Source organism: Protopterus annectens, chromosome 1.part0 (genome assembly GCF_019279795.1).
Source record: "Protopterus annectens isolate FY-2018-M chromosome 1.part0, PAN1.0, whole genome shotgun sequence".
Lineage (NCBI taxonomy): Eukaryota > Metazoa > Chordata > Ceratodontiformes > Protopteridae > Protopterus > Protopterus annectens.
Genome location: NC_056725.1, coordinates 656496390 through 656523346, shown reverse-complemented (window position 1 = coordinate 656523346; position 26957 = coordinate 656496390). Strand labels below are relative to the sequence as shown.

The window sequence follows — 26957 nt, the reverse complement described above, 5'->3', positions numbered from 1 at the left end:
GGGCCATTAGGTTCATAAGTGTGTACTAGGCTAAGGAAGGATAAATAAGAACCCCTAGAGTTCTGTAATGTGCTACCAGAGGAGCCAAGCATTTTGTGAAAACTATCCGAGTAGTAGCTAGCACAAATGGTAAAGCACAAAATTGGAAGTGGGAACTTGTTCCTATAAATCACACTTTCCATGACTTTTTGCTACAGGGATATGGAGATAAGCATCCTTTAGGTTTATGACGACAATGGGGCGTATTGGAAGATCATGAGCAGCAATTTGTGCAACATAATAATTTTGAATTTTGAGATGTTGAGGAACTTGTTTAGCTTTTAGAGGTCCAAAATGGGTCTAACAAGTGTCCTCTTTTCTTCAGACTAGAAAAATCCTTAAGTAGAATCCTTTTCCTTCTTGCTCTGGAGGGACAAGCTGGATAGAGCCTTGCTGAAGTAGCTCCCCCAAGGATAGGTGGTAAGAGGCTCTTTGGTGGCTTTGGAATGCCCAAGAAGGGTGGTATTTCTCAGAATTTAATATAGTACCACCTCTTCATGATGCTGATGATCTACTGGCCCCTGGTAATGGATTTCCACTGGTTTAAGAAGGACAGTCTTCCTACTAGAGGTTTGGAGAGTACAGAGCAGGGGTGATGGAGGTTGATGCAGAACATAGTCAGAGCTGCTCTCATTGCTAGGTGGGTTCTTTGGAGCCCCCTGCCCTTTGTTATTGCTCTGTTTGCCATCTCCTAGCCTGCCTTGGTTTTTTACCAGGGGAAGGCCTCCCCTTGTCTTGTCAAGTGTGGAAAAGGCCAAGGTTTTGAAGGGTACCTCTGAGTCAAAGACAGGTAAAATTCTTTCTTGGTTTTAATTTGCTTTCCTTTTTTTGTCCAGTTTCTCAAAACCTTGTTCAGCTGGAGGACCAGAAAGGAATTCCTTGCCCAACTGGTCATCTAGTAGTTCAGCCCTTACCTGCTATGACAGTGTCTGGGTCTCTAGTCATCCATGGCTGTATAGTGTGTGGAATCTGTGTCTGAGTAAGTAAGTGGTAAGTGGCCAGTGTAAGAATTCCTCCTCATCCTCAGAGTTACTGGAATCTTCCTATTCTTCTTCCTGAATCGTTATTTCCCTGTTCTTTTACATGGACAGGCCTCAGAGGTGCAATAATGAGAGGGCTCTCTAGATTTCAAAAAGGTTATAAACACCTGTGCTATTTTAAGGAGGTCTTGGGCTTCAATCTGAGAAGAGGTGGTCATAAGCGGTGGCAAAGCAAATTAAGTGATTTGCTTTGGTCTAAATTTTCATTTGAAAGGGGTGACCATAAGTAGTAGTTATCTGAGCTCAACTTTGTAGTTTTGGGGGTTGGAAAAGACAGGGAGTCTCCCTCTAGAGGGCCAGAGCACAGACATCAAAAGTTGGGGCCTGCAAAACAACTTTAGACTTGACCAATATGTGAAACGCGGTGGTATTTGTAGGTTGATTGGAAAATATGGTAGCCTACCAAGGGGTCACACATCAGAGGGTTTGGGAATAACAGTCATTGGACCAGGGTGCTGCGAAGGGTGCCTAACCTAAGTAGCTGGTCAGTTTAAGAATGCAGTTGGAGCTTTTTCAGAAACATCAGTGTGCCTTTCCCTGACTTATTTTTTGGAGTAATGCTAGTGGATATCAGAGTTTGAGGAGGCCCTGTGGTAGCAGTGGATTGCAATGCCACCAAGGAAGTTGAAGAAGAGGGCTCCACATGGGCAGATACCTCAACCCTATGTTTAAGAGTTTTCACACAGAATTTTGCAGAGTCAAGACAGTTACAAATGTCATGCTGAGGCCGCAAGCAAAACAGAAAAAATGAGTGAAAATCTTTATATGGGATTTGCTTCCCACACTTTAAGCTACTGTTTACTTTTCTGAACATAAAATTAGTATAGAAAATTTCCCAATGGGGTATCTATCTGACTGGAAGAAGGTGGTTCCCTGGAAACATAAGCCAGCTGATGGACTGTGAGCATTCTGAACATAGGTGAAGTACATCAGACTGCATGGTGAGAAAGAATGAAGATGGTGGTAACAGACACCCTTCTTTTACCCTGAAGTTTACTGGCAAGGGATGATAAAAAGACTCAGGACATCAGGCTGATCACAATCTTCTGCATGACAGGAAGACCCAAGAATCAGAACAGCAACATTGACTATGCCGGACCATCAAATAATTTGAACGGTTTCCTCAAACAATTTAAATACCAAAAAGTATTTTTTTCCTCGGATCCATCTGTTCTGATCCATGGCAGATTTTTTTTACAGAACATCATAGGTAAAAAGGAAGGGGCTAGGAGCCTTGGAAAGTTTTGGATGACAAGCTGCCTAAAGACATCAGTCCTACTGCTGACAAATATGGACCTTTCCCGCAACTTATCATTAGCTCTGTGATCTTTAAACCTTTCCCTGGAAAAGTAATATAAATAAGCTAGTTTAAAATAAAATCCAAATATTAGCAACCAGCACTACAATGCCGCTATGTGAAAGTAACTATGGCTGTTAATCTACTGTCATTGAAAGAAAATGCTGCACTATGTTCCAGCACCACGTAAGCATCAGATACTCAATACCATTAAATGTTCTCTTTTCCTGATCTCTCTCTCTTATATACAGACTTGCAAAGAGTAGCAATGATCTCTGTACACAACACATTTTTTTCCTGCACATTTAACTGTACAGTATGACAATTTTTCAGACATATCTGGAAATAGTAGCTCATATTCAGCACACCTACCTGTTAAGACAGAATAAATAACTATGACGTACCTTTCAAACCAGAACGAATGATAGAAGGGGTTAAGTCATCATAGTTGTTCATTAAGCTGATGTCCCCTGATGTGAAGCTGACAGTAAGCAATGGCCTGGTTGTCTGCACAGGAACAGGATACACAGAGGGACCATCTGTAAAGAAAAATTACAATACCTGCATTTACCTTAAAAAAATAAACTTAGACAGGAAAGCCAGATAGCTTCATTTTAGTTAGAAGAAGAAAAAATGCACAATTTACTTACTGCACCATTTATTGTTAAATCATTTGTTAGGAGCAGTCTAATCTTAGAGTAATTTAAGACCACTTTAGACTGTTGGGTAGACGAATCGGCATATCCATTTACACTGAAACTTGTGTTTTGATGTGATCTTCATGTCGGATAACCAACCCTTGTGCTTCATGACATTTAAAGAGCACAGATGAATGCTTCCCTTGTATCTAGCATTCACTCCCACAAAAACAATTCACTTTAAGGCATATTCTCTCCCATTGTGGCCATGTTTTGACCACTTGCATGAGGTCAAAGTTTTGAAGAAGCCCAGTGGCACAACAATATAATATGCATTATCAAGTATCTGTTGGTCACAGAGTAGATTCAAAAAGAAAAAGATAAGGAAAGCACTCCCAGTGAAAACTAAAGGAAGTAATGCAACACACAGGCCTGCAGTGAGTGCTACAGAGAAGGTGGCATTCCACTGTTCATGACAACACCCTGGGTTAAGACAGCTAAAATAGGGCAAGCCAAGAGACAAAGCAACTTTTCATAGTAACAGATGAAGAGCAAAATCCACAACATCACTGGCACACTGGTCTCCTTAAGTGGCAATACAAATAGTCATTTAGAAGCACTGGGAAACTCAGTATATTAACAAATGCAACCACTCAAAGGTAATTAACTGCCATGATGTTCATAAAAAGCACTACTATGACATAAAAGCATGGGAGAAGTCACACTCTGCAGGACAGCAGAATGGACTAAACATTCTTCTATATTAGATATGTGAAAAGCCCCAATACAGAATACACAGCATATGAGTTGACAGAAATGAAGATATAAGCATTTGCTAAGTTGTTTCTTAGCTGTGCCAACAGCTGACAGTCTAATGCCAGTGTGCAAGCAGTATTGTACTTCTGGAAATAAAAAAACAGCACAAAAAGGAGAAGGAAATGGAGAATGGGTTTGGCAGAGGTGTGGATGTTGCTACTGAAGTTGATTTCTGACTGACAGACAAAAGCAATTAATTATGTAAGTGAGCAGCATAAAGAGTACCAGAGAATACTGGATGGGAAGACTCAACATTCTGAGAAAATGCAGCATAGTATCTCAGTGGTCAATATCTCTGTTTTATACTTTTAAGGTCCAAGGTTCTATTCCTGACCTCTGGTGACGGTCTGTAAAGCATACATGTTCTCCCTCTGTCTGTGTGGGTCTTCCCAGGTACTCTTGTTTTCCTATCTCCAAAAGACATGCTGGCTAATTGGCTGCAAAGTGCCCACATACATGTATTAACTACATTTTTCTTTGCCCTTTGGGCACAGGTCATATCTAAAAAGGTGACACAGCAAAGTTCACTTATATTTTTAACACATAACGAAAACTAAATTTAGCTTAAATTAACAAAGGGCACTGCATACATCTCAACTGCAAAGCTTTTCCAGGAATGCCCAGATTTTTGCCTCTTATATTTTGGTTGGTTTCTCATTAAATTGTGTTTTTCTGGCAAATCATTGAGTGAAGTCAGAAAATAATAACAGACATTTGAGATTCACAATCTATACCCTTCAAAAATTCATGCTAATGTCAAACCTGTTTTTCTATCAGCTTTCTATGTTTGTAAGAGCAATATTTAAAACTTACTCCCTCTTTTTGAGCCACTGTCCCCCATTACTTATGGCTTTGACCAGATTTCTTGCTCTAAGAGGTTGAGAGGTATGGGGCACTGGTACAGTGTTATAAACAGATCTGTGTAGGTAATAACAGGCATTTGGAATGTTCAGTGAAATGAAGATAGATTAAAAGGCTGCATAAAATACAAAATAAAGTATGTGATAAACGGATAGTGACATTTAAGCCAGCTGAAAAGTATGCTTTTATATCTGCCCCACTGGAGAATAAGTTTGATGTCTTTTCTTTCATGTCAGTGTGCTTGAATGAGAAATTCTGGGTAAAGGTTAGAGAAGATGAAAATGAAATAATGTTAGCACTTTTACATATTTTCAGACTATGTTTGTGTTATAAACAAACCGCAAAGATTTGCTGTTGAGAAATGAAGGAACAGACTTAATAGCTGAAATGTGAACACTAAATGTACTGCATATTCAGAAAGAAAACCTATAAGGAGCATGTCTGCTATAAGATGTGGATGGGTAATTAATATTAACCTCTGGATAACAGAAATAAGGGATAAAACACAATGACTTCTTTATAGGAAGAGAACACGTGCGCTCTACAATGGACTAATACGTTATAAACATTAAGAGAAAACATTTTAGTTTTTTTTATAACAAAATTCACATTCCGTAGGAAGTTGAGCACAGTGAGTAAAAGTTTTAATGTATTTTCCAATATTTGTCATGCTTATAACAGTTGTGACAGAATTTTAGAAAATATTTCAACACTTTTCTTAAATGCATATACATACATTACAAAACAAACCATAGTGAAACTTTAATTATTTTCAAGCATTATACATGTTTTCTTTTTATTATAATAATCAAGATACCCACCTCTAAAAAAATGAGGGGGAAATTATCTTAATTCTACATATAACATGATCAGTACATGTTTAAGTGACCTACCTGCTTTAATTACAATAACTTCTTCAGTTCCTTCTTTGTCCGTCTAAACATTAATGACGGAGTGGAGTATATGCTTTATAGTTCAACCATCTGTATAACACAGGGACTAAATTCCAGTCTTTCTCAGCCACAGCCTCTTTGCAAAGCCACATTTCTATCACTCCTTGGGATGGCATGTGATAAAAAACAGAGGAAACTAGACAGTCTGATCTAGTGGATGAAGAATGACCCCCATGGAAAGGAGGAATTTCCTTCCATTGCCACCTATAACCTTGATAATCTTCAGAACCTACTTGTCTGAAACTATCTGTTGTTAAAGAGAAAAATGGAGATTCAGACTTTCAGGAAGAAAAAGGGCCATGGTGGAAGAAGGTCACATGGTCTCTTGAACAGTTATTCAGACTCGTTGGACTGCCCTTTGTTTTTAGAGGTTCAAGGCTTCTTTTTGGAAACACTTTGCCATTTCTTCTAAAATGTCTGTTTACCTGTATTTTGTTGAGACTGTTTATTCTGGGGGGGGGGGGGTTGTCAAAATTTGATGAGGGATTACAGAACCCTTTGAAATTTTTGAAAAGGGGGATGAAAAATCTGAGATATTCCTTGCATCACCATACCCCTTCTCATCAAATTTTTGATAACCTTTACAGTAAAGGGAGAAAAAACAATCTCTACCAAAGGAGAATTTAAAATTTCATGTTTTACATCTTCTGGGTGGTTCTGAGAATGCAGCCATTCCTAAAAACAGTACCTGTGGCCATAGCCCTGAAAGAAGTACCTACAGAGGCAATCACATACTTTAGGTAATGAGTTGTGACCTATGAGATGGAAGAAACTACATAATTTAAAGCAGATTTTTCCTCACAAGAAGAAAGTGAAGATAAAACGTTCCTTGTGCTTTCACAGTTAGTCAAAACAAACTAACGTATGAGCCTGATAATTCAAAATTCTGAAAATCAAAGTTGCAGAAGCCTACATTTTCATTTTCCCATCTTTGTCAGAAAGTACAGAACAGGAATTAGCTAAATGTTTAACAGCAGAAGAATAACTAAAGCTAGATATGCTGGTTCAGGTTTGATATGAGTCTATAAAAACTTAAAAAAACTGAGGAAGTTTATACAAAATTTCTGCCCTTTTAGGGGCAGCAGGTTATCAATAACACTCCCAGCAGTGACATACACATCCTCCAGTGCTGACATACTTGGGAATGGGTGATGGTTCTTGGAATTCTATTTCTAACAGCTCATAGTATTTCCTGAGGGACTAAGAAACCTCAGTGTTCTCCCACTGAAAACACTGTCACATTCTGGAGACTGTCTCAGAAAAAAGAAACCCCATAGGGAGCTTCAGATGCCATGCACTCCTCTGAAATCTGAGGAGAAAACCCTGTATCTGTCGCTTCATCTTCCTGTCAGTATCACATGAAATTAAGAAGTTATGTACTCACCATAACGTTCCATCTGAGTAGTAAACTTCATTTGTCTGCAACCTTTGGGGTATCGAATCCGATCTCGGATCCGAGCCAGCAACTTGTTTCACAGCTATCAGATCAGAGCTCCTAGCTCCTCCCCTTACCCATAATCCCCTGCCAACCCTGACTGACCTCAGATCAAGTTTGCCCCCATACAAGCAGCTAAAAGGCTAAATACATCCCGAAGGGGACTAGCAGAAGGACATCCAGGACTAAAATTCTGAGGGTCAGGGGAAGGAGGGGAGGATGGCTGCAGACAAATGAAGTTTCCTACTCAGATGGAACGTTATGGTGAGTACATAACTTCTTAATCTGAAGTAGGTACTTCATTTGTCAGCAACCTTTGGGACAGAGTCCCCAGCTACCTGGATCTTGGGCGGCCATCATGGAAGGATATTCCGGAGCACTGCGGAGCCAAAAGATGCTCTCCCTCTGGAGATATAGTCCAGCTTATAATGGTTGATAAAGGTATGAGATGAGGCCAAAAAGACACTCTAGACCTAAAGGCAGCAGAGGTAGATATAGAGCGAGTAGAATGTGCATGAACTCCCTGAGGTGCGGGCCTCCCAGAACTTTCATAGACCAATAGAATACACTGCGAGATCCAAAAGTGACCTTAGAGACAGGTTTACCTAAGTTAAATTTGGCAAAGGAGATTAACAACTGGTCGGATTGTCTATGACCAGCAGTCCTGTGAATGTAGAAGCGCAGTTGTCTATGCACATCTAACGAATGCAGTTTGTATTCTCCTTTGTTCTGATACTTAGGAAAGAAGACTGGCAGGTTAATGGATTGGTTGATATTAGCCTCTGAAGCCACCTTGGGAAGAAACGAGGGATTGGTCCTGAGGTACACTCTATCCTGGTGAAAGGCCAAGTACGGGGGTTTTACACAAAGGGCCTGAAGCTCAGAAACTCTTTTCGCTGAAGTAATAGCGACAAGGAATGCCGTTTTCCAAGATAGGTACTTAAGATCAACCGAAGCAGCAGGTTCAAAAGGGGGAGCTGTTAAGGCCTGTAGGACTAGTGATAAATCCCAAGGGGGTACAACTTCCATGACAGGAGGTCTGAGAAGGAAGGTACCCTTGAGAAAGGTTTTACACAGTTTTGCTGTAATTAAAGGGCCTGACTCATGTCCCACATGGTAATGAGAAATAGCTGCCAGTTGAACCTTGACCGTAGAGCAGCTAGTCCCCTGAAGAAATAGGCCTATAAGGAAATCCAACACAGTCGGCAACGGTGCTGTGAAGGGATCTAAGTCATGATTCTCCTCCCAGATGGAGAAACGCTTCCACTTACTGCGACAGACCTTTCTAGTGGAAGGTTTGTGTGCTGCTACTAGGATGGCTTTAACTGGGGAAGAGATTCTGGGAGTCCTGACTAGGACTGGAACTGGAGCAGCCAAGCTATCAACCTGAGGTTGTCCAGATTCGGGATCGAGAGATCTAGGGGATGAGAAATTAGATCCGGTAGGGGATCCAGAATCCAAGGAGGATTTACCAGGTGAGACCACAGGTAAGGGAACCACGTTTGACAAGGCCAGAATGGGGCAATGAGGATCATTCTGCTCCCCAACCGACTGGCTTTCTGTATGAGTTTCAGCATCAGAGGTAGAGGTGGGTAAGCATAAAGTAGACTGGGAGGCCAAGCATGCACCAGAGCATCTCTCGGGGATTCCCCGAAGGGGGGAATTAAGAGTGAAATAACTGTTGCATTTCGTATTTGAGGGAAAAGCGAAGAGATCACAACAGGGTTGCCCCCACTCGGCAAAAATCCGCTTCGCTACCTGGGGATTGAGAGACCACTCATAAGGGGAAAGGATGGTGTGGCTGAGCCTGTCCGCCAGTATGTTGGTCCGTCCCGGAATGTGCGTTGCAATAAGAAAGCGGTTGGTGGAGATCGCCCATTCCCACACTCTCATGGCCTCTCGACAGAGAGGATAGGACCTGGTTCCCCCCTGTTTGCTGATGTACCAGACAACTGACATGTTGTCCATCTGTATCGCAATAGTTCCTACAGGAAGAAGGTTCTGAAGTGCTTGCAATGCCAATAGCACCGCCCTCATCTCCAGGACACTGATATGCAAAGAGGTCTCTGTGTCATTCCACGTGCCTTGGACCGTCCTGCCTGAGCAATGCCCCCCCCCCCCACCTGAGGCGAGAGGCGTCCATGGTCACCGTGGCGAGGGGAGGAGGCGTGGAGAAGGGATGTCCCGTATGGAGTTCCAGAGATTAGAGCCACCATAAGAGAGCCCTCCTGCAAGCCCTGCTGAGGGGAATAGGATGGCTTAGGGAGTAATGTAGAAAGGACCACTGGACTTGAAAGGTCCACTGCAGGACCCTCATATTCAGACGAGCCAATGGCAGAAGAGTAATTGCCGCCGCCATGGAGCCTAGAGCCCTCAGGACCAACTCCGCCGATGGAGCTTCTAATTGGAGGATGGCCCGCACATGAAGCCTCAGATTTTTTAGTCGTTCCGCAGTCAGGAATGCTAGAAGGTTTCTCGTATCCAACTTGGCCCCTATAAACTCTATCACCTGAGTCGGAGCAAGAGAAGATTTGTCCCTGCAGCTGGGGAGCAAGCCAGAGGAAGTAGTCCCTGGCTGAGCAAAGTAGATGCCTTGTCGGGGCGGTCAGGAGCCAGTCGTCCAGGTATGGAAAAACCTGCATTCCCTGGAGTCTCAGGTGGGCCGCTATCACTGCTAATACTTTGGTAAACACCCTGTGGTGAGACCAAAGGGAAGGACCCTGAACTGGTAGTGACTGGCTCCCAGCCGGAAGCGGAGGAATCTCCTGGATCGTCTGTCCATCAGAATGTGGTAGTACGCATCCTTGAGGTCTATTGAGCACATCCAGTCGTTCTCCCACAATAGGGGGAGGATGGATTGAAGAGTGACCATCCGGAATTTTTGTTTGGTTACTGACAGGTTCAAAAGGGAGAGGTCGAGAATTGGCCTTAAGTCCCCCATCTTTTTTGGCACCAAAAAGAACCTGGACTAAAAACCTAATCCGCGCTGGTCTGGGGGGACAGGTTGGACGGCTCTTTTTTTTAGGAGCTGCTGAATCTCTGCAGCTGCTACCTCCCTCTGATCGGGTGGCACATCGGGGAGGTTTCTGAGTTTGGGGACATGATACAGGGGAATTTGATAACGTCTGGATATGATACGAAGCACCCAGCGATCTGATGTGATGGACTCCCAAGCTGCCAGGTGCCTCGAGAAATGCCCCCCAACTGCCTCCAGAGTGGAGCAGTCGGGCAACCCCTCAGGGTTGCTGCGTGGGCCGATCAGAGAAGGTTTCTCTGGACCCAAAATTCTTCGGGCCCCTTCTGCCTCTAGGGCAGCGTCCTCCCTGTCCTCCTCTGCCACGGAAGGACTGGTTGTCCGGAGCAGGCTGGGAATGTTGCGATTTCTGGAACCACATCTTCTTCTGTCCTTTTTGGTTCTTGGAGAAGGACCTCTGGGGAGCAGAGAAGTGGACTCAGACGGCAGACAATGTCTTCCCATCCTTTTTGCTCTGGACTAAAGTCTCGCGAATGGTCTTGCCAAATAAGGCAGAACCATCAAAGGGGGCATTCGCAAATGACGCCTTGAAGGGTTCCGCGAAGTCACAATGTCGGAGCCAGGCCTGGCGTCTCATGACTAGGCCTGCTCCTCTGGCTCTAGCGGCTCTTTCTGTGGCATGGGACAAAAGCCGCATAGAGGTATTCGATATAGATCTTAGAGTGGCATTCTAATAATGTGTGCCATGTAGTTCAGGGACCTTACTGAGAAGGTCGCTGAACTAAAGACCCGCTTCCCTAGGCAATCCATCGAGCGGGACTCTTTGCTCGGTGGATGGACCGTGGGGCTCTCCTGAGCCAATTCCCTCTTGGTGGCTGCCGCCACCAACATGGCATCTACGGGGGGACCCTTGCTCCAGTGGGACCTCTCTGAAGGGGGGCTCAGAATCCTATCGGGGCATTTGGGAACTGGCTCCACAGTGTCCGGTTCCTTCCACGCCCTGGTAGTAATAAGGTCCACCCAAGAGGTAGAGGGGCCTGCTTCGAACGCCTCCAGGAACACGGACTCATCGGAGGAAGCCTTGGGGGCATACCACCCCCCCAATCCTGAGTATTTTCATGATGTCTCCGAAGGAGACATCCTCGGGGGGGTGACCTTGGGGAGCCTTCCCCTTCATCCAAGTCTGTGTCTTCTGTTAAGGACTCAGGGGAGTCCACGTGCCTCCTCTTACACTTCGGCTTATGAGGAACATCCTCGGGGGGGCTGTCCGAGGAAGTCTCACCAGCAACATCTTGTTCCAGAGGAACGACCTGAGACATCGAAGCTGGCTGTCCCTGTGGCCGGGTGATGGAAGCCAGACCCAGCCGAGAGGGAGTGCAGGATGGGGCCGAGGCAAGGGCCGGGGGTCCGGATGCACTCAACAGAGCCCTCTCCACCGCATCGAAGGCAGAGGGAGAGTTGCTCTCTCTCGGATCCGAGAGCCGACTCCCACTCGGATCCGATGGGGGGATCGGAACTGGAGCCGAGACCATCGGATCCGAAGGACCCGTGTGCCCGACCTGGTCGGAGCCGAAGGCACACTGAATCTCTCGGATCCGAAGCTCAGCCCATGGCTCCGAGAGCTCGGCTCCGACAAGGATGGACCCGACAAACTCGAGGGAAAGGTCAGAGCCGAAGTACCAAGTACTGTCGGCACCGACCCAACCCCGGCTCCAACGCTGCCCGGCTCCGGGCACTCCGAACCCAGGAAGCATGTCGGAGAAGGAGCTATAGGAGCAAAAAAAGGTGTTGAGCTCTCCCCTGAAGGGGGGGGAGGTAAGAGCACTCCCATCTGCAGCTGGGCCTGGATGAACCTTCGCATCATCCGGTCCAAGTCTGCATCCAACAGGCTATATGTGGATCTCGACGAGGCCACCGAGGCGGGCCGGGAGTGCCGCCTCGATGACCTCGACGGAGATCAGGTCTCCTAGGGTCCCGGTGAGAAGCATGGGGACTGGAGCCGAGGAGGAGGAGACTTGGAAGCCGTGGAGGGAGAAGCCCACTTAGCCGGGGGGGCCGAAGCGGAGGCCTCGGCCCACCGCTTGTGGTGCTTCTCCCTCCTTTTCTCCCTCCTGGCCTCCCTCTCCTCCGGCGCCGCAGCGGGAGTTTGAGTCCTGGCCGGGGGGAGAGAGACAGGAGTGGCCGCCACTGAGGACTGGGGTGAGGCCACGGGAGCACCGGAGGCCGAAGCCGAATCCGGGGGCAAAAGTCCTGCCAGGATCAGCTTCGACCTCCGTTCTTTCAGTGCCCTGGGGTTGAACGCCATGCAGATAGTACACCCTGAGGAAAGGTGTTCAACCCCAAGGCACCAAACACACCGAGTGTGGCCATCCGCCGATGAAAGCTTATGGCCACACTTGGTGCATTTAGAAAAGATCGGTTTTGGGGCCCCTGACATTACACTAGTACAAAAAAGCAAACTCAGTCACACAAGGCCCCAAACACACACCGACCCACACAAAAAATACGCACCAGCGAGGGGAGAGGAGGAAATTACACTAAAAAATATAAGATTTTAGTACTAAAATAAGGGGAAACCTAACGCACTCAACCTTTTAATAAAAAAATATAACAATAATTATAATAAGCTGAAAGACTTATCTGAACAGACTAGGAGCTCTGAATCTAGCTGCTTTCACTAAGCGCGGCAAACTAGATCTGAGGTCAGTCAGGATTGGCAGGGGATTATGGGTAAGGGGAGGAGCTAGGCGCTCGGATCGGATAGCTGTGAAACAAGTTGCTGGCTCGGATCCGATACCCCAAAGGTTGCTGACAAATGAAGTACCTACTTCAGATAATATATTTTAACATACAGGTTACAACTGACTCACAAAATATTATTATAGCCCACTGTAAGAAATGTACTGCACTCTTAGTAGGTAAATGTAATAGGAGGTTGAAAGTTCAAATTTGTGAACATTCTGACATTAAAAGAAAGATCCAAATGAATGCTCTAAAATAAGCAGGTAGAAATTTTAAGTTTTTGTCCAGTGTTTTAGAAAACACACAGTGATGTTGCATAAAACTGAAATAGCTGAATATAGATTGGTAACCAAATGAGGACTGACCTACACCAGATATTAATGGGGCTGTCAGAAGAACACAAACAGCAGCATTCTTGAGGGTTTTTTTTTAATATAGATAATTGCTTTACATCATATGATCTCACATTGTTATCTAAGACAAGGTCAAGTGTGATATTTCTAGAACACCTGAAGAAGCAAAACTTTATGCCTGAATTTTTTAATTTTTTTTGCTTTACTCTTTATTTTGGCCTACGGGCTAAGAATGTATGTAACTGAACTGCTAATGTTTGTGTTCTTGTGATCTTGCCCAACATGCCAGCTGCAAATATGCCTTACTCTTTGTTGATGGGATTAGTCCCACTAGACTATTGCCCTCTTTTCAAGAGAGACTCTAGGTGATAGGACTATTTCTCATACAATGACTTTATATTTTCAGGCAAGGGACTCAATTTCAAAAAAAAAAAAAAAAATGCTCAGTTTCATGATGATAAAACTGAGTTAATAAAAAGTTATGTCTTACCATAAATTATCATCTGTGTTGCCTTCCTTCATTCATCCTCATGACAGGGTCTCGGATCCAACACTCGGATCCAGCTCGGCCACATCCATAGACTTGGATCTGACTCTCAAGCTCCTCCCTCATACCCACAATCCCCTACATCCACCCAACTACTGCTGATCAAGTATGCTAAAACTAGTCATGCCATACTCGGGCACAAAAGATCAGCAGAAGAGGCTCAGACACAGGACTAACAGTCCTGAGCTCATCCAGGTTCCTCAAGAAGAAAGGTAGGGGGATGGTTGAGTGGGAAAGTGAGGATGAATGAAGGAAGACAACACAGATGCCAAGTTATGTTAAGACATAACTTTTTAATCTGATGTTGTCTCCTTCATTCATCCTCACGACAAGGTCAGAGCTCCCAGACACGAGGGTGGCCTTCATGGAAGGACATGCTAGAGCACCATCGTGCCAAAGGAAGACTTGCTCCTGGAAATAACATCCAACTTGTAATATGACACAAAGGTGTGATTATTGGACCATGTAGTTGCCGCACAAATGTCATCAACAGAGGTCCTGGCATAGAAAGCTGATGAAGTAGCCATGGCTCTGGTAGAATGTGCCCTAAGAGGTTTAGGTAACTGCAACCCCCTTGGAGGAATAAATGAAGGTGATGCAATTAGAGATCCATTTTGCCAAAGTAACTTTCGATACCATCTGTCCAAGTCTGTTGGAAGAAAAGGCTATAAAAAAGCTGGTCAGACTTTCTGTGTTGCTTGGTCATGTGTAAATAAAACCAGAGCTACCTGAACCTCTTCAGCCTGCTTGCCTTCTGAAGAAACTTGGGGATGAGCGTACGAGAGAGGTAAGCAAACAGGAGACCCAGGGACCAATTGTGGACTACGGCATCCCTCAGGGACTCCCCCAGAGGAGGGATCAGAGCAAAGAACTTGTTGCAATTGTTGTTGAGGGAAGAGGCAAAGAGGTTGCAGTAAGGTTGACTCCAACTGCTAAAGATCATGTTTGCTATTGACTAGCTGAGGGACCACTTGTGCAGTGTCAGATGCGACCAGCTGAGTCTGTCCGCTACATTGTTGGTTTTCCCCGGGATGAGTCTTGCAATCAGAAAATGGTTTGAAGAGATCACCCACTCCCACGCTCTCATGGCCTCCCTGCACAGGGGGTAAGAACGAGTTCCTCCTTGCTTGTTGATGTATTAAATAACAGACATGTTTTTGGAGTGTACTGCAATAGCCACTAGAGGAAGAAAGGCTTGTAACATCAGAAGGATAGCTCTCATCTCCAAGATGTTGACATGCAAACTGGTCTCTGGAGTAGAACACATGCCTTGGACCATCTTCCCATTGTAATGTCCCCCCATCTGAACTGGGAAGCATCCATGGTCTGTGGCTATGGGAGGATTACTGACAAAGGGTCTGCCGAGGAAAACATGGTCGGAATGAATCCAACTGATGTGGCATTTGTAGATGGGCGTCAATCTGAGATGAAGAAACAAGGGTTGAGACAGAATGGACCATTAATTATCTACAGTCCACTGTAGAGCCTGCATGAAGAACCTGACTAGGGGCACTAATAGGATGGCTGTAGACATGGACCCCAAGACCTGCAAGATCAGATGAGCAGAGGGAGCTTGACTGACTAATAACTGCTCCACTTGATTTCTTAGAATGGCTAAATGGTGTAGGGGAAGAGAAGCTATCTGCTGTCTGGTACTGAGCTGCTTACCTACGAACTCTGTGTTCTGAGCCAGAGTCAGATTGGACTTTTCCATGTTTATGGTGATGCCCAGGGAATGCACTAACTGCAGTAAGTAGTCCCTGGCCTAAATAAGTTGATGCTTCGTGGGGGCAATAAGGAGTCAACTGTTTAAATATGGTAAACCTGGAATCCCTTGAGCCTCAGGTGAGTGGCTACCACTGCCATGCATTTGGTGAACACCCTGGGGGAGCTGTGGTGAGTCCAAAGGGCAGTACTCTGAACTGGTAATGACTGGCTCCCAGCCAGAAGTGAAGAAATCTCCTGGAGCATCTGTCTATTTGGATGTGATAGTATGCATCCTTGAGATCTACTGAGCACATCCAGTCATCCTTGTGCAACAGCAGCAGAATGGACTGAATTGCAACCATCCGGAACCTTGCTGAGATCCAGAATGGGTCTTGGGTCCCCTGTCTTTTTCGGCACTAAAAGAAAACAGGAGAAGGTTCCCAATCCTCTCTTTCGGTTGGGTCCTCCTGAATTACTCTTTTTTGAAGCAGCTGTTGAATTTCCTGTGCTGCCTGCTCCCACTGACCGGGTGGCATGTCTGGGAGGTTTCTTGAATTCGGAGGGGTAAGAGATAAGGGAATACGATAATCTCTGGATATTACACTTAGCCAACAGTTCTGAGTTAACTAGGTCCAGGCTTCAGTGTGCAAAGCTAGTCACCCTCCAATTGCCTCCAGAGATGGACAGTCAGGCAGTGCTTATCAGAAGGGGGTTCTCTACAGCCCTGGTTCTGTGGACCTCCTCTGCCTCCGGGCAGTGTCTACCATCAAACCTTTTTCCTCTGCCTCCGGAGGAGGGTTCTCCGCATTGTTCCTAGAAAGGGCCCGGGGACTTGCAGAACCACATTTTCTTGCCCCCACGCTGATTTCTGGAAAAGGACCTCGGGGTGGGGTGGAAAACTTGATTCCAACAGCAGGAAGAGTCTACCCATCCTTTTCGCTGTGGGTGAAGCTACCTCTGACAGAAGACCCAAAAAGGGAGGAGCCATCAAAAGAGGCATTTACAAACGATGAATTGAAAGGCTCTGCAAAAATCACACAGCATCATCCAGGCATGCCTCCTTAGGGAAAGTCCTGAACCAGCTGCTCGTGAGGTACCCTCCGTGGTATGGGAGCTTAAACTCATCAAAGAAATGACAATGAATGAAAGAGTGCCCGGCTTGGGAGAAACCCTCTTAAATTCCTCCACATGCATGGACTCAGAGGGAAACTGTGAGTTCTTTGACCAGATCCCTCTGAACCAGAGTGAAGTTAGCTACGTTAGCTCAACAACCTCATCACAAAAGTTGCCAAGGTGCAAACACGCTTCCATATTCTGTCCAATGCTCTGGACTCCTTATTCGGTGATGCACATTGGCAGTCTCCTCTGCCAGTTCTTTATTGGTGGCCGCTGCCACCACAATAGCATCAACCACAGGACCCTTACTCCAGTGCTTCCTATCAGTAGGGGGCACTAAAAACCTATCGGGCCACTTAGGTATAGGCTCGATGGCATCCGGATCCTTACATGTGCAACGATATATTAAATCTTCCCGGGGGGGGGGGGGTCACACAGGACGTAGATGGGTCCATCCCAAACGCCTCCAAGAGAACTGACTCCTCAAAGGAAAGAGGTTGGGCAGACCACTCACCTTTCTGCTTCAAAATTTCTAAGATGTGTCTGAAGGACACATCCTCAGGTGGGGATCGGTGGGATCCTTCTCCCTCATCTAAGTCAGTATCCTCGGTTAAGGACTTCATAGGGGAGTCCACATGCCTTCTTTTACATGTTCTCTTCTGAGGAAAATCCTCGGTAGGATATTCTGGGTATGTATCAGAAGAGGGGGATCCCTTCTGAGCAGGGAAGTCTTGGAGGTCACTTGGGATGGGAAGACTGGTGGCAGGAAGAGACAGAGAAAGACCCGGATCCAAAGGAGGTACAGGGGTGGATTGAGGAACTTGTACAGTCGAATCTCCAATCCAGGATAAAACCCTTTCCACTACCTGTAAGGCTGAAGGGCCAGACGAAGCCCCATCCAAATCCCCCAGAGACAAAGCCACCAACAAGAAATGGACAGGACTTACACCAGATCCATGGCCTTCAGAAGGGAAAGGACCTTAACTATCAAGTGCTGAAGCCTCCAAGGGAAGGGATGACTCTGAAAAGGATGGAGCTGATCCCAGTTCCCCAGACCCAACACCTCCAAGACTCACTCCTCTCCGACAAGGTCGGAATGGGGCTAATCAAGGGCATACTCGGTGTCGAGGAAGGAAGCTTCCTCTTCTCAGAGTCTGACAAGTACGGCAGTCCCAAATCCCTAGGCTCCGTAGCTGGGGGACAGATTGGAGAAAGAGTCTGGATAGGATGATCCGGGTAGCTCAGGGATCTGACAAAGGATGGAGCGGGAACTACCCCCATCTAAATCTGGGCCTTAGGTAACCTCCCTCACTTATCCTGTCCATGTCCGCTTCGAACAAGCTTCTCGAGGACCTGAAAGAAACTGTCAAGGGTGGCCAGGAGTGCTTGGATTTAGAGGACAGAGTCAGAGACTGGGTTGAGGTCCTGGGATCCAGAGGCCTAGGATCTGAAGTAGAAGCCGAGGTCAGAGTTGGGGAAATGGAAATAATCTCCCCCAGATCCGAAGAGACTGTAGAATCTGAACGGGGAGCAGACTGCTATGGATTCAAAGGAGATGGATCCACAGACTTTTTCGGCTTCTTAACAGAAAGAGAGTCCTTCAGGGAGGGAAGGAGGGACATCTTCTTCGACTCCTTAGCTGAAGGAGGAGAAGATGAAACCAAGGTAAGGGTCTGAGCCTCAGACGATGAAGGAAGAAGGCCCCTGACAATAAGTTTGTTCAGTCTGTCCACCAGAGCCTGAGGGTTAAAGGCAGCACAGACAGAACACTCAGCTTTTAAGTGGTCATCTCCCAGGCAACACGCCCTCCTTGTGGGCATCCTGGTTGGGGATTTTGTGCCCACAAGAAGTACAGTGCTTAAACACAAGAACCGGCTTGTTGGACATGAAAAAGCCCGCCTATAGCAATTGGAACAGAACACCCTAGCACACTCTACTGCTAACATTAAACTCTAATTTTTAACTTTAAACTGTAACTAACAGGAAAGAAGAAAAACTTTTTTTTTGTTACTAGAGAAAAAGTGGCTAAGGGAGCAAAGCTCGCACTCACACATGTTCACAGTCTAAAGAGAGGGAGGAAGAATAAAGAAATTGCCAAAGGCACTTACAATACAATCAAAAACTATTCACTTGAGAGAAGGAATCTGCGTCTGACTCGCAGGAGCGGCAAACAAGATCTGAGGTAGCTGTGTGGATGCAGGGGATTGTGGGTATGAGGGAGGAGCTTGAGAGTCGGATCCAAGTCTATAGAATGGTAAAGCCAAGTCGATGGTCGGATAGGAGACCCTGTTGTGAGGGTGAATGAAGGAGACAACATCAGATAAGGTATTAAAAATTATTTTTAATTTATGTGTTATTCAGCTTCTGATACTGTGAAAGCCAAAGATGAGAGAGGTGCTTGCAACAGGGGGTTGGAAGTGGATGTTATTTTAAAATATGAAAAAGATATGATAAAGCATTTACCAAGTGTTAGATATGCAGGTGGCAATAGATGAACAATTAGGTATATGGGACAGCCAAAATGTTCTGTTTTTGTGAGAATTTCAATCATCTGATAAATGACTGTACAAAAATGAGATGTAATTAATGTGGAGAAAAAAGGTATTACAACAATGAAGTCTAAAAAGCAATGCAAAATACGTAAAAAGTGAAGGGCATTTTTGGTTTGATTTCCAAAAGAATAAGCAGTATAAAGGATGAAGAAGAAAGTATTATAATGTCTGAAAGTAGTGAAGTAAAAAAAGGTGTTAATGAAGAAGAGGATGAAGTAATAAAAGATGACTTAGAAAAAAATGCTATACATTTCAGAAGGCTGAAGGTAACTGTACTGAAAGTGTTGAAAATAAAAAAGAAACTGAAAATAAGGCAGATGTTTCTGAAAGGAGTGTAAAGGATGTTAGGAAAAGAAACTGGATAGGTGCTTGGGTAAGGGTGAGGAAAAGATTTAAAAATACATCACCAAAGACTTAAAAGAAAGGTAAGTATTAGTTTTAGATGTACTTCAGTTAAAGAAAATAGTGACAAATCTGTTCTGAGGATCAGAGTAGTTACGCATAACTCAACAATATTCAGACAGTGAAACAAAAAATAGGAAAATTAACATTTAAAATAATTCCCTTACACTTAAAAAGGAAAATAATATCTTTATAGTGCTTTCAGTAAATGTGAAACATTATTAACACTGTAAGGGATACTTGAATGGTGTGCTAAATGTGATGTACATATTATTCACACAGAGGATGTCAAATTCCTGACAAGTAAAGAAAAACAGCAAACAGAAAAATTGCAGGTCGAAAAATAAAATGGAATTTAGGAAGTGAATGCCGTGGACTGGTTATATTGTGTAAAAATAGACGTAATCTTGGTAATGATGGTAATGTTAACTGGTGTGAATGTGAAGTGGAGAGAACATGTTTATAGAATTATAGCATCTTATGCATATACAAATGGCAAAGAAAGAGAATCTGTTTAATCAAATATTAGATTATGTGGTGGTTAACATGAAAATTATAATTGTAAGGGACTTTAATTGCAATTTAAAGGGAAGATATCCAAAGAAAGGGAAAATGTTTAAAAAATACAAGAAGTGATCAAATGTGGTAAGTTGGCACTGTGAAATAAAAGTCAATGGACTTGCAGAAGAGAGGCAACTGGATCTGAAATTATTTTATACTGTCAGAAGGTTTGGATGTAGCAGATGGTGATACAGCAGAGAGAAGTTTTTCAGATCATTTAGCAATGTGGATGGAGGTAATGGAAGAAAAGGGAGTATATTAAAATAAAAAGAATAAATGAGAAATTAAGGAATGAATCTGGAAAGTTGGAAGCATTGTAGTTCTGCAGGATCATATAACCATGAAGAACTTTTATAAAAACTGATTTGAATGCTGGATTGAAATTAATAATGACAAAAGATGTTTTTTCCAATGGTATGATGATGTAAAAAAGAAATAGAAACTGATTTATCTAAATATGCATAAAAATACTGCTGAATTTAAAGATAAATACAAGAGTATTATGACATGGAAAAGGAAATATATTAATGTAACTGAAAAAAAAAATTAAAACATTACTGTTTAAACACAGGCATTTACAAGGGAGAAGATATGAAGTGTCTGCATATTTGGGTAAAACAATAAAGAAGGATATCAGTATTATGAAGGAAATGAAACGTAAAAGGAGAAGTAAAAAGAACACAAGAGCAAATTATGAGTATTGTAGCAGGGCATGTAAAAATATGTATAACAGTAATACAAAGAAAATAAGAGAGAATGGAAAATAAAAAAATAAAAAAATCAAGAACAAGTTAAGGAAGAATCTGAAAAAGAAATTCCAAAGTACTTCATCCAATTCACTAACAGTAAAGCAAATGATTCAATATCAGCTCCAGATGGCATAGGGTATGAAATGTACAAGAAATTAAGGGATTGGCAAATATAATGTTTTGTAAAAGTTTTGAATGGATGGTTGAAAGATGGGTTTGCTTATGAAGAATTATACAGTGGGGTATTAAAATTTATATGAAAGAAAGATGGAAAGAATAAACTTATATGAAAGAAGGAAATAAATGATCACATTAAATAATACAGATGGTAAATGTTTTATGAGAATAATATGGAGGAGAATGGAAGGAAGGATGAAGGACATTATGGAAGAAAGTAGCCAAGGTATAAAAGGGAAGGGGTGCCAGGAATAATTACCGGTGGTTCGAGAAATTGTGGATGATATTACAAGTAAAAGGGTGGATGCAAAACTTATGGTAGGTGATATTAGTAAGGCATTTGATACTTTGTGGGATGCTACGGAAATGTATGGAATAGGTAACAGAATGAGAAGAGTGTGTATGTCAGCACATCAAGTGAAGAGCTTGAGAGTCTTAATAAATGGTTAGCTGAACAAAGAAGTACGCATGAACTGTGGTATAAGACAAGGATGTCCCATGAGTGGGATATTTCTGCATTAGTAATGAATGTGATATGTAACGGAGTATCTTATAAAAGATGATAGGTATGGGATGCAAAAGGAATTGGTGAGTCCAGTGAAAATATTTACATACAAGTACAAAAATATTGGGAGATGATGACAATTAGAAAGATAAAGCTTACATAAGTAAAGAAATTAAAAATTATCAAGAAAAATACTAACATGAAAAATGAAAACTGATGATCTACAGAAGAAGAGACTGATGTTGTATTATAAAGTAATGAAACAATATTATTATTATGCAGGTCCATGGGAAAAGTTACCAGCAGAAGTGATAAAAGCCATTAAACTAAGGGAAAAATAGTGTACTAAGACTGTAGAGTATCAGGGTTTCCTATGAAGATTGATGGTTACCGGTAAAGGGAAATGTGTATTTATTTTGTGATAAGGAAGAGACAACAAAAGCATGTTTTTTTAATCTAAAAGAATGACTAAACTCTGGAAAAAGTTGTGTGAATATATATTTTTGAGAATATTAATGGTGTAAACAATATAGGTATGAATTTGATTATGTATGAATATAAAAAGAAAATATGTGAGAAGGGTATATACAAATTTATTTTATGTAGCATGGTTTATTTAGAATGAAAGACTGAGTGAAATTTTGTTTAACGGAAAATGGATTTTGAATGATATATTGTGAAAAATTAGATTTTGATCATGGAATAATAATGATGATGGTATACAGGAATGTGTAGATATGTACCTATAAATATTTATATTTTATACATATGCAAATAACTTTTTGTTTATGTTGTGTTAAAGTACCTCAACTCTTTTCAATAGGTACAACAGGATCCTTTACATCCATCTGAGCTACTACCAAATCAAGCAGATGGGCTCTCAGCTTGATGTCTTAACCGAAGGACACACTCGAGTGCAGCACCCCCATATGCTGCACTGCAATGTAATCCATTTACTTGGTGTGGGAAGAGAACCCACAGCCTTCTACACCAAAGGCAAGCGTGCTACCTGTTGTGCCACTGACACTTCAAAGAACCATCCAAAATGAACTCTCGTTACTGACATACTCCTTTCAAGCACCTAACTTTCACGAACAGCCACCTCTTAGAAATTATGACAATCCATCACAAACAGCCACCTCTTAGAAATTATGACAATCCATCATAGATCACTATCAGCTTACTACCTTAACTACCCTCTCTTCCTTTAATTCTCCCTCCCTATCCAGTTATGCTCATCTCTTCTTCCTTACCACAGTCATACCTCACTTTTGTATATACTGAAAATGGATCACAAACATTCCCTGCAGAATAAAAGAACAGTTAAATATTTTAGCATTTTTTGAGTGCTTATTTTGACATTTTATTATTCTCTACATGTATTCAGTTCAAATTACCAGTTTGATTTTTAACCTACACATTTCATTTGCTGTGACTCATGGTTGTTGTCTTATTTTACACCTAGGCTGGATCTGAAAAAGAATCCTTTGAGATGATAACCCTTCTCCAGTAAGCAAAATAAATTAAGAAAACAGGCTGAGACAAACAAGAAAAACTACAAAAACAGTAGTTGTCACCTGGGGCCATTTACCTTTAACATGCAGCAAGAGAGACATGGAAAAAAGAGTCTTAAATTTCACTGTACTGTGGGGCAAGGAGGAAAAGCTAAGATAGCCTGACAAAGCTTTAGATGCTAGGCTAAGTCCTACCAGCCTTGGATCTTAAGGTGCCTAGATCACATTTTACTGCTGACAACAATGTTCACTACGCCCCATTAGTATTTCTGGCAGATAAGCTACACAGCAAAACAGTTTCATAAATTAACTACCATAGTACGTTTTTTCTGTAATTCTCAAACAGAATGTGACATAAAGCAAATAGGTTCATAGGTTATAGGTTCATAGGTTGGTACTGAGCTATCTGCCCGAAGGCAAATATTAGCCCAGCCATGTTGTGCGGTATTCACCTCCCCTTTAGTAGCTCCCTAGACCCTTGTACTAGCAGCTAGTACCCTTGGCCCCTATCTAGTAGTGCTGTTGGTGTCATCCCCGGTGTGAACTTTCTGTTACCCATCCACTAATCAAGGTTCCTCTTGAAGAGTGATAGTGAGGGGTTCTGTGTTATGTAGATCGGGACCCTGTTACATAGTAAGGGAAGTCTCTGCGAAGGGAATCTATCCCTCCAGCATGTTCTATTCATTGTTGTGTTGAGGTTTATATCCCTAGAGCGTGTAGCTCGAGTAGATTTGGTTTTGCTAAGATGGAGCATGTTCAACAATTCTGGGTTGGACATGTCTCTGTAAGTTAGACAGAGATCGCCTCTGAGAAAGTGGAATGCAACAGAGAACAGTCTTAGCTTTTTCAATCGTGCTGCATAGGGCAACTGTTTGAGGCCAGTAATTCTCTTGGTTAGGTACCTCTGTGGTCTCTCCAGCTGCTGGAGTTGTCTAGCCAGGTACATTCCAATTGGTGCATTGTACTCCATAATGGGTCTGATGAGGGAAGAGTAGAGGGGCACCATTACATCCTTAGATCTTGATGCGAACCCTTTCATGATCAGATGGGTCAAATAGAAGGATTTTCTAACCACTTTGGCAACATGGTTATCAATGGAAAGCTGGCTATCTACTTGGGTTCTTAGATCCCTTATTTCTTCTTCAGAATTCAGAGGATTACCTCCTATGTTGTAGTTTGCGGGTACTCTGTTTTTTCCAAAGGGGATTACTACGCATTTTTTTGCATTTAGCTTGAGACCATGGCTTTGACACCATGCATCAGTCTCATTTAGGCCCTTCTGGAGGATCTCCATGTCGGCCAGAGACTCTATTATAGCACCCAGTTTGCAGTCGTCCGCAAACTTAGTCAGCCACAGCCCTTCCGTGCTTGCCTCTACTTCTGAGAAGTATATGCCAAACAGGAGGGGTGCCAGGATGTTATTAAATGTTCTTTGGTTTTCAGTAACAGTACCAAATGCACTATAGTACTTAAGCAGCATATAAGCCACAAAAGAAAGGTGACTGAAGCTGTGTCAGGCCTGAAACAGTTGTTACAGGAACTGCCAAACTTGTATCTTGAAATCCTTAGTGCCTGAATTCATTTACAGGTTCAAAGGAAGTACTAGGCTAGCTGCCCTTCTGGGCCATTTTAAGCCAAGCCAATTTCCCTTTTTGTGCTCAAATTAACCTATCCCATTTGGTTAGGCATCCCATGGTCAATAATTACATATTATCCCTAATGAGAATAACTGGGATCATATCACAGATAACTTGCGGGGACCCATACAGAGGATAAAGCATTTAGGAGCTGCCTTTGTCCATTACAAGTACAAGGGGCAGTCCTGGGGAAAACGTTGTTTACCATTCATAGATCCAAGCTGGCTTGAATATGGGCAGGAATGACTTTTGTTTTATGTGGATGGGGAGTCTGTTCCATCGCAGTGGTATCCTCTGCAAGACATATCTGTTCCTCCAAGCCTTTCTGCTGATGTTGCAGAAGAGGGCTAGATCCCAAGATAGAGTATTTTTTATGTAATTTGACTTGCTGATGTGCAGTAAATCAATCACTACTGGGGTTGAAGGATGCCTTGTACACTTACAGAGGTGATTTCTTAGCAGTCTACAGGATACAGAGTATAGTGACAGGAATTTGAGTCATTCCATGTATGGCACTGTTGTTTAGGCTTTGTAGACTTTTAGTAAAGTATCTCTGTGATCATTCCAGTTGCTGCATGTGACTGGACAGATTCATGCCAAAGAGGGGATTATATTTAATTAATAGTAGTTCATCACAGGTATACAAAGCAAAATCTAATATTTTTTTCCGTTCGGTAATAACTGCCAGCGGGATGGTCAACATTTGATCAAGGTGGACTGCCCAAAGTTATGGTAAGACATAATGCCAGCAATAAGCCTCAAGCACCACTGAATATAACTCTGTTCAATTAGTGGTAAAAAAAGAAAAGAAAAAAACTGCAAATTTGTGAAGTAGTTCATTTACTATTATACATGCCAATACACAGCATTAATTTGATAAAAGTATTTTTCTTTACTGATATACTGATATTTTTTGCAGCACGTACTGGACTCTCAAAAACAACTGCTAGGAAATCAAGGAATGCTGTTGTGAAAGGATGTGTTAGCATGTCTTAATTTAACAAGAACTAAATTAGTTTTCGCACTCCTTCCTTCTTTTATAACAAATGTGTAAGCTTTACATAGCAACAGTGCCCTAACAACAGAAAGTAACCACTGCAGAACTTAGTAGCACTTAAAAGATACACACACACACAGGCATTTTTGTGACGTTCTCTAACCTGCTTTATGACAACTGAATTATGACTTTACAGATGGGGTGTACTTTTTTTTTTGTACTGAATACTTACTACTTTTGCCTCCCTACCATCATGCCTCCTCCCAGTGGTCATCCATTCATTCATTCCCCAGTGGTGGGAAATCCCTAGATCCAAAGGTACAAAAGCTTCAAATGGGAGTTTACTTTACAAACAGACATCAGGGATGTTTCGACCCTCACCAGCATCCCAGCAATAAGGGAATTTTTATTTTGAACAATTTAAATCCTTCACTGGCGATGACAAAAGCACTTGAGTCACAGCAAGTACCACCTATGCTTTTTTGTCCACACATGCATGCTGCTCCACATATGCCGACAAGGGCCATCATCGCAGGCTTGTGCAGTCATGTCCACATCCTGCCATGCCTCTTCCATCCAGCAGTGAATGTCTCAGCAGAACAGTGGTGCAAACCAAATGCCTCCCCCCCAGATGGGCACACCCATTCTCCTCTCTGTGCCACCAAGCACCCAAGGCACTAGTCGAACTTGAATCACCTGGACCAATGTCATGGCATTTCTCCTCTATGCTACAGTTAGAGGCTACAGATGTAATAAACTTGAAGTAAATGAAGCATAGAAAATTGTGTGATTTTGTAAAGTGGCTTGCTATCTTGACATCTTTCTGTTCGTCCCTTCTAGGAGTAAACTAGGCATGCCATTTTCAGAGATATATGTATGAATATTAGAGAGTGAGGGAGTGTGAGTGTCTGTGAATTTTTTGTTTGAGGACTTTTACAGTATGAATGAAACGAAATATGCAGGCAATACATCTTCCAAGAGATGTAAGCCTTCAGAATTATTTTTTGCAAATGCCAAACAGCCACTTTTTTTTCATTTTTTTAGAGTTAGCCTAATGCAGTTTCAGTCTCAGCTTGTACCATGCTGCCTACAATATGAAGTAGCTGTGTAAGAAGTTAAATTATCCTACACTTGCAAACTAAGTTTACCTTGTGGTGGGGAATAATCATCAGAGTCAGTGTCACTTTCACTGCTGTCCTCCACAAGGAAGCTGGGGTAATTCCAGGACATGCTCAAAATGCCATCCAGTTCGTGTAAGAGCACATGTGCCAGCATTCGGCCATGGCAATCCATTACTATCACCTGCCCATCAGCTGTCCCAAAGAGCACCTGCAAAAACAAAGTA

General features: G+C 43.0%; 1 protein-coding gene across 1 annotated transcript in view; it reads right to left on the bottom strand.

Annotated features, from left to right (window-relative positions):
• Positions 1 to 26957, bottom strand: part of TULP4 (TUB like protein 4) — a gene marked incomplete in the record, with an annotated part of 1525147 nt that overhangs the window by 772418 nt on the left and 725772 nt on the right. Inside the window, 2 exon segments of the mRNA XM_044061979.1 lie at positions 2781 to 2915; positions 26761 to 26941. Coding sequence (XP_043917914.1) covers positions 2781 to 2915; positions 26761 to 26941 — 316 coding nt within the window.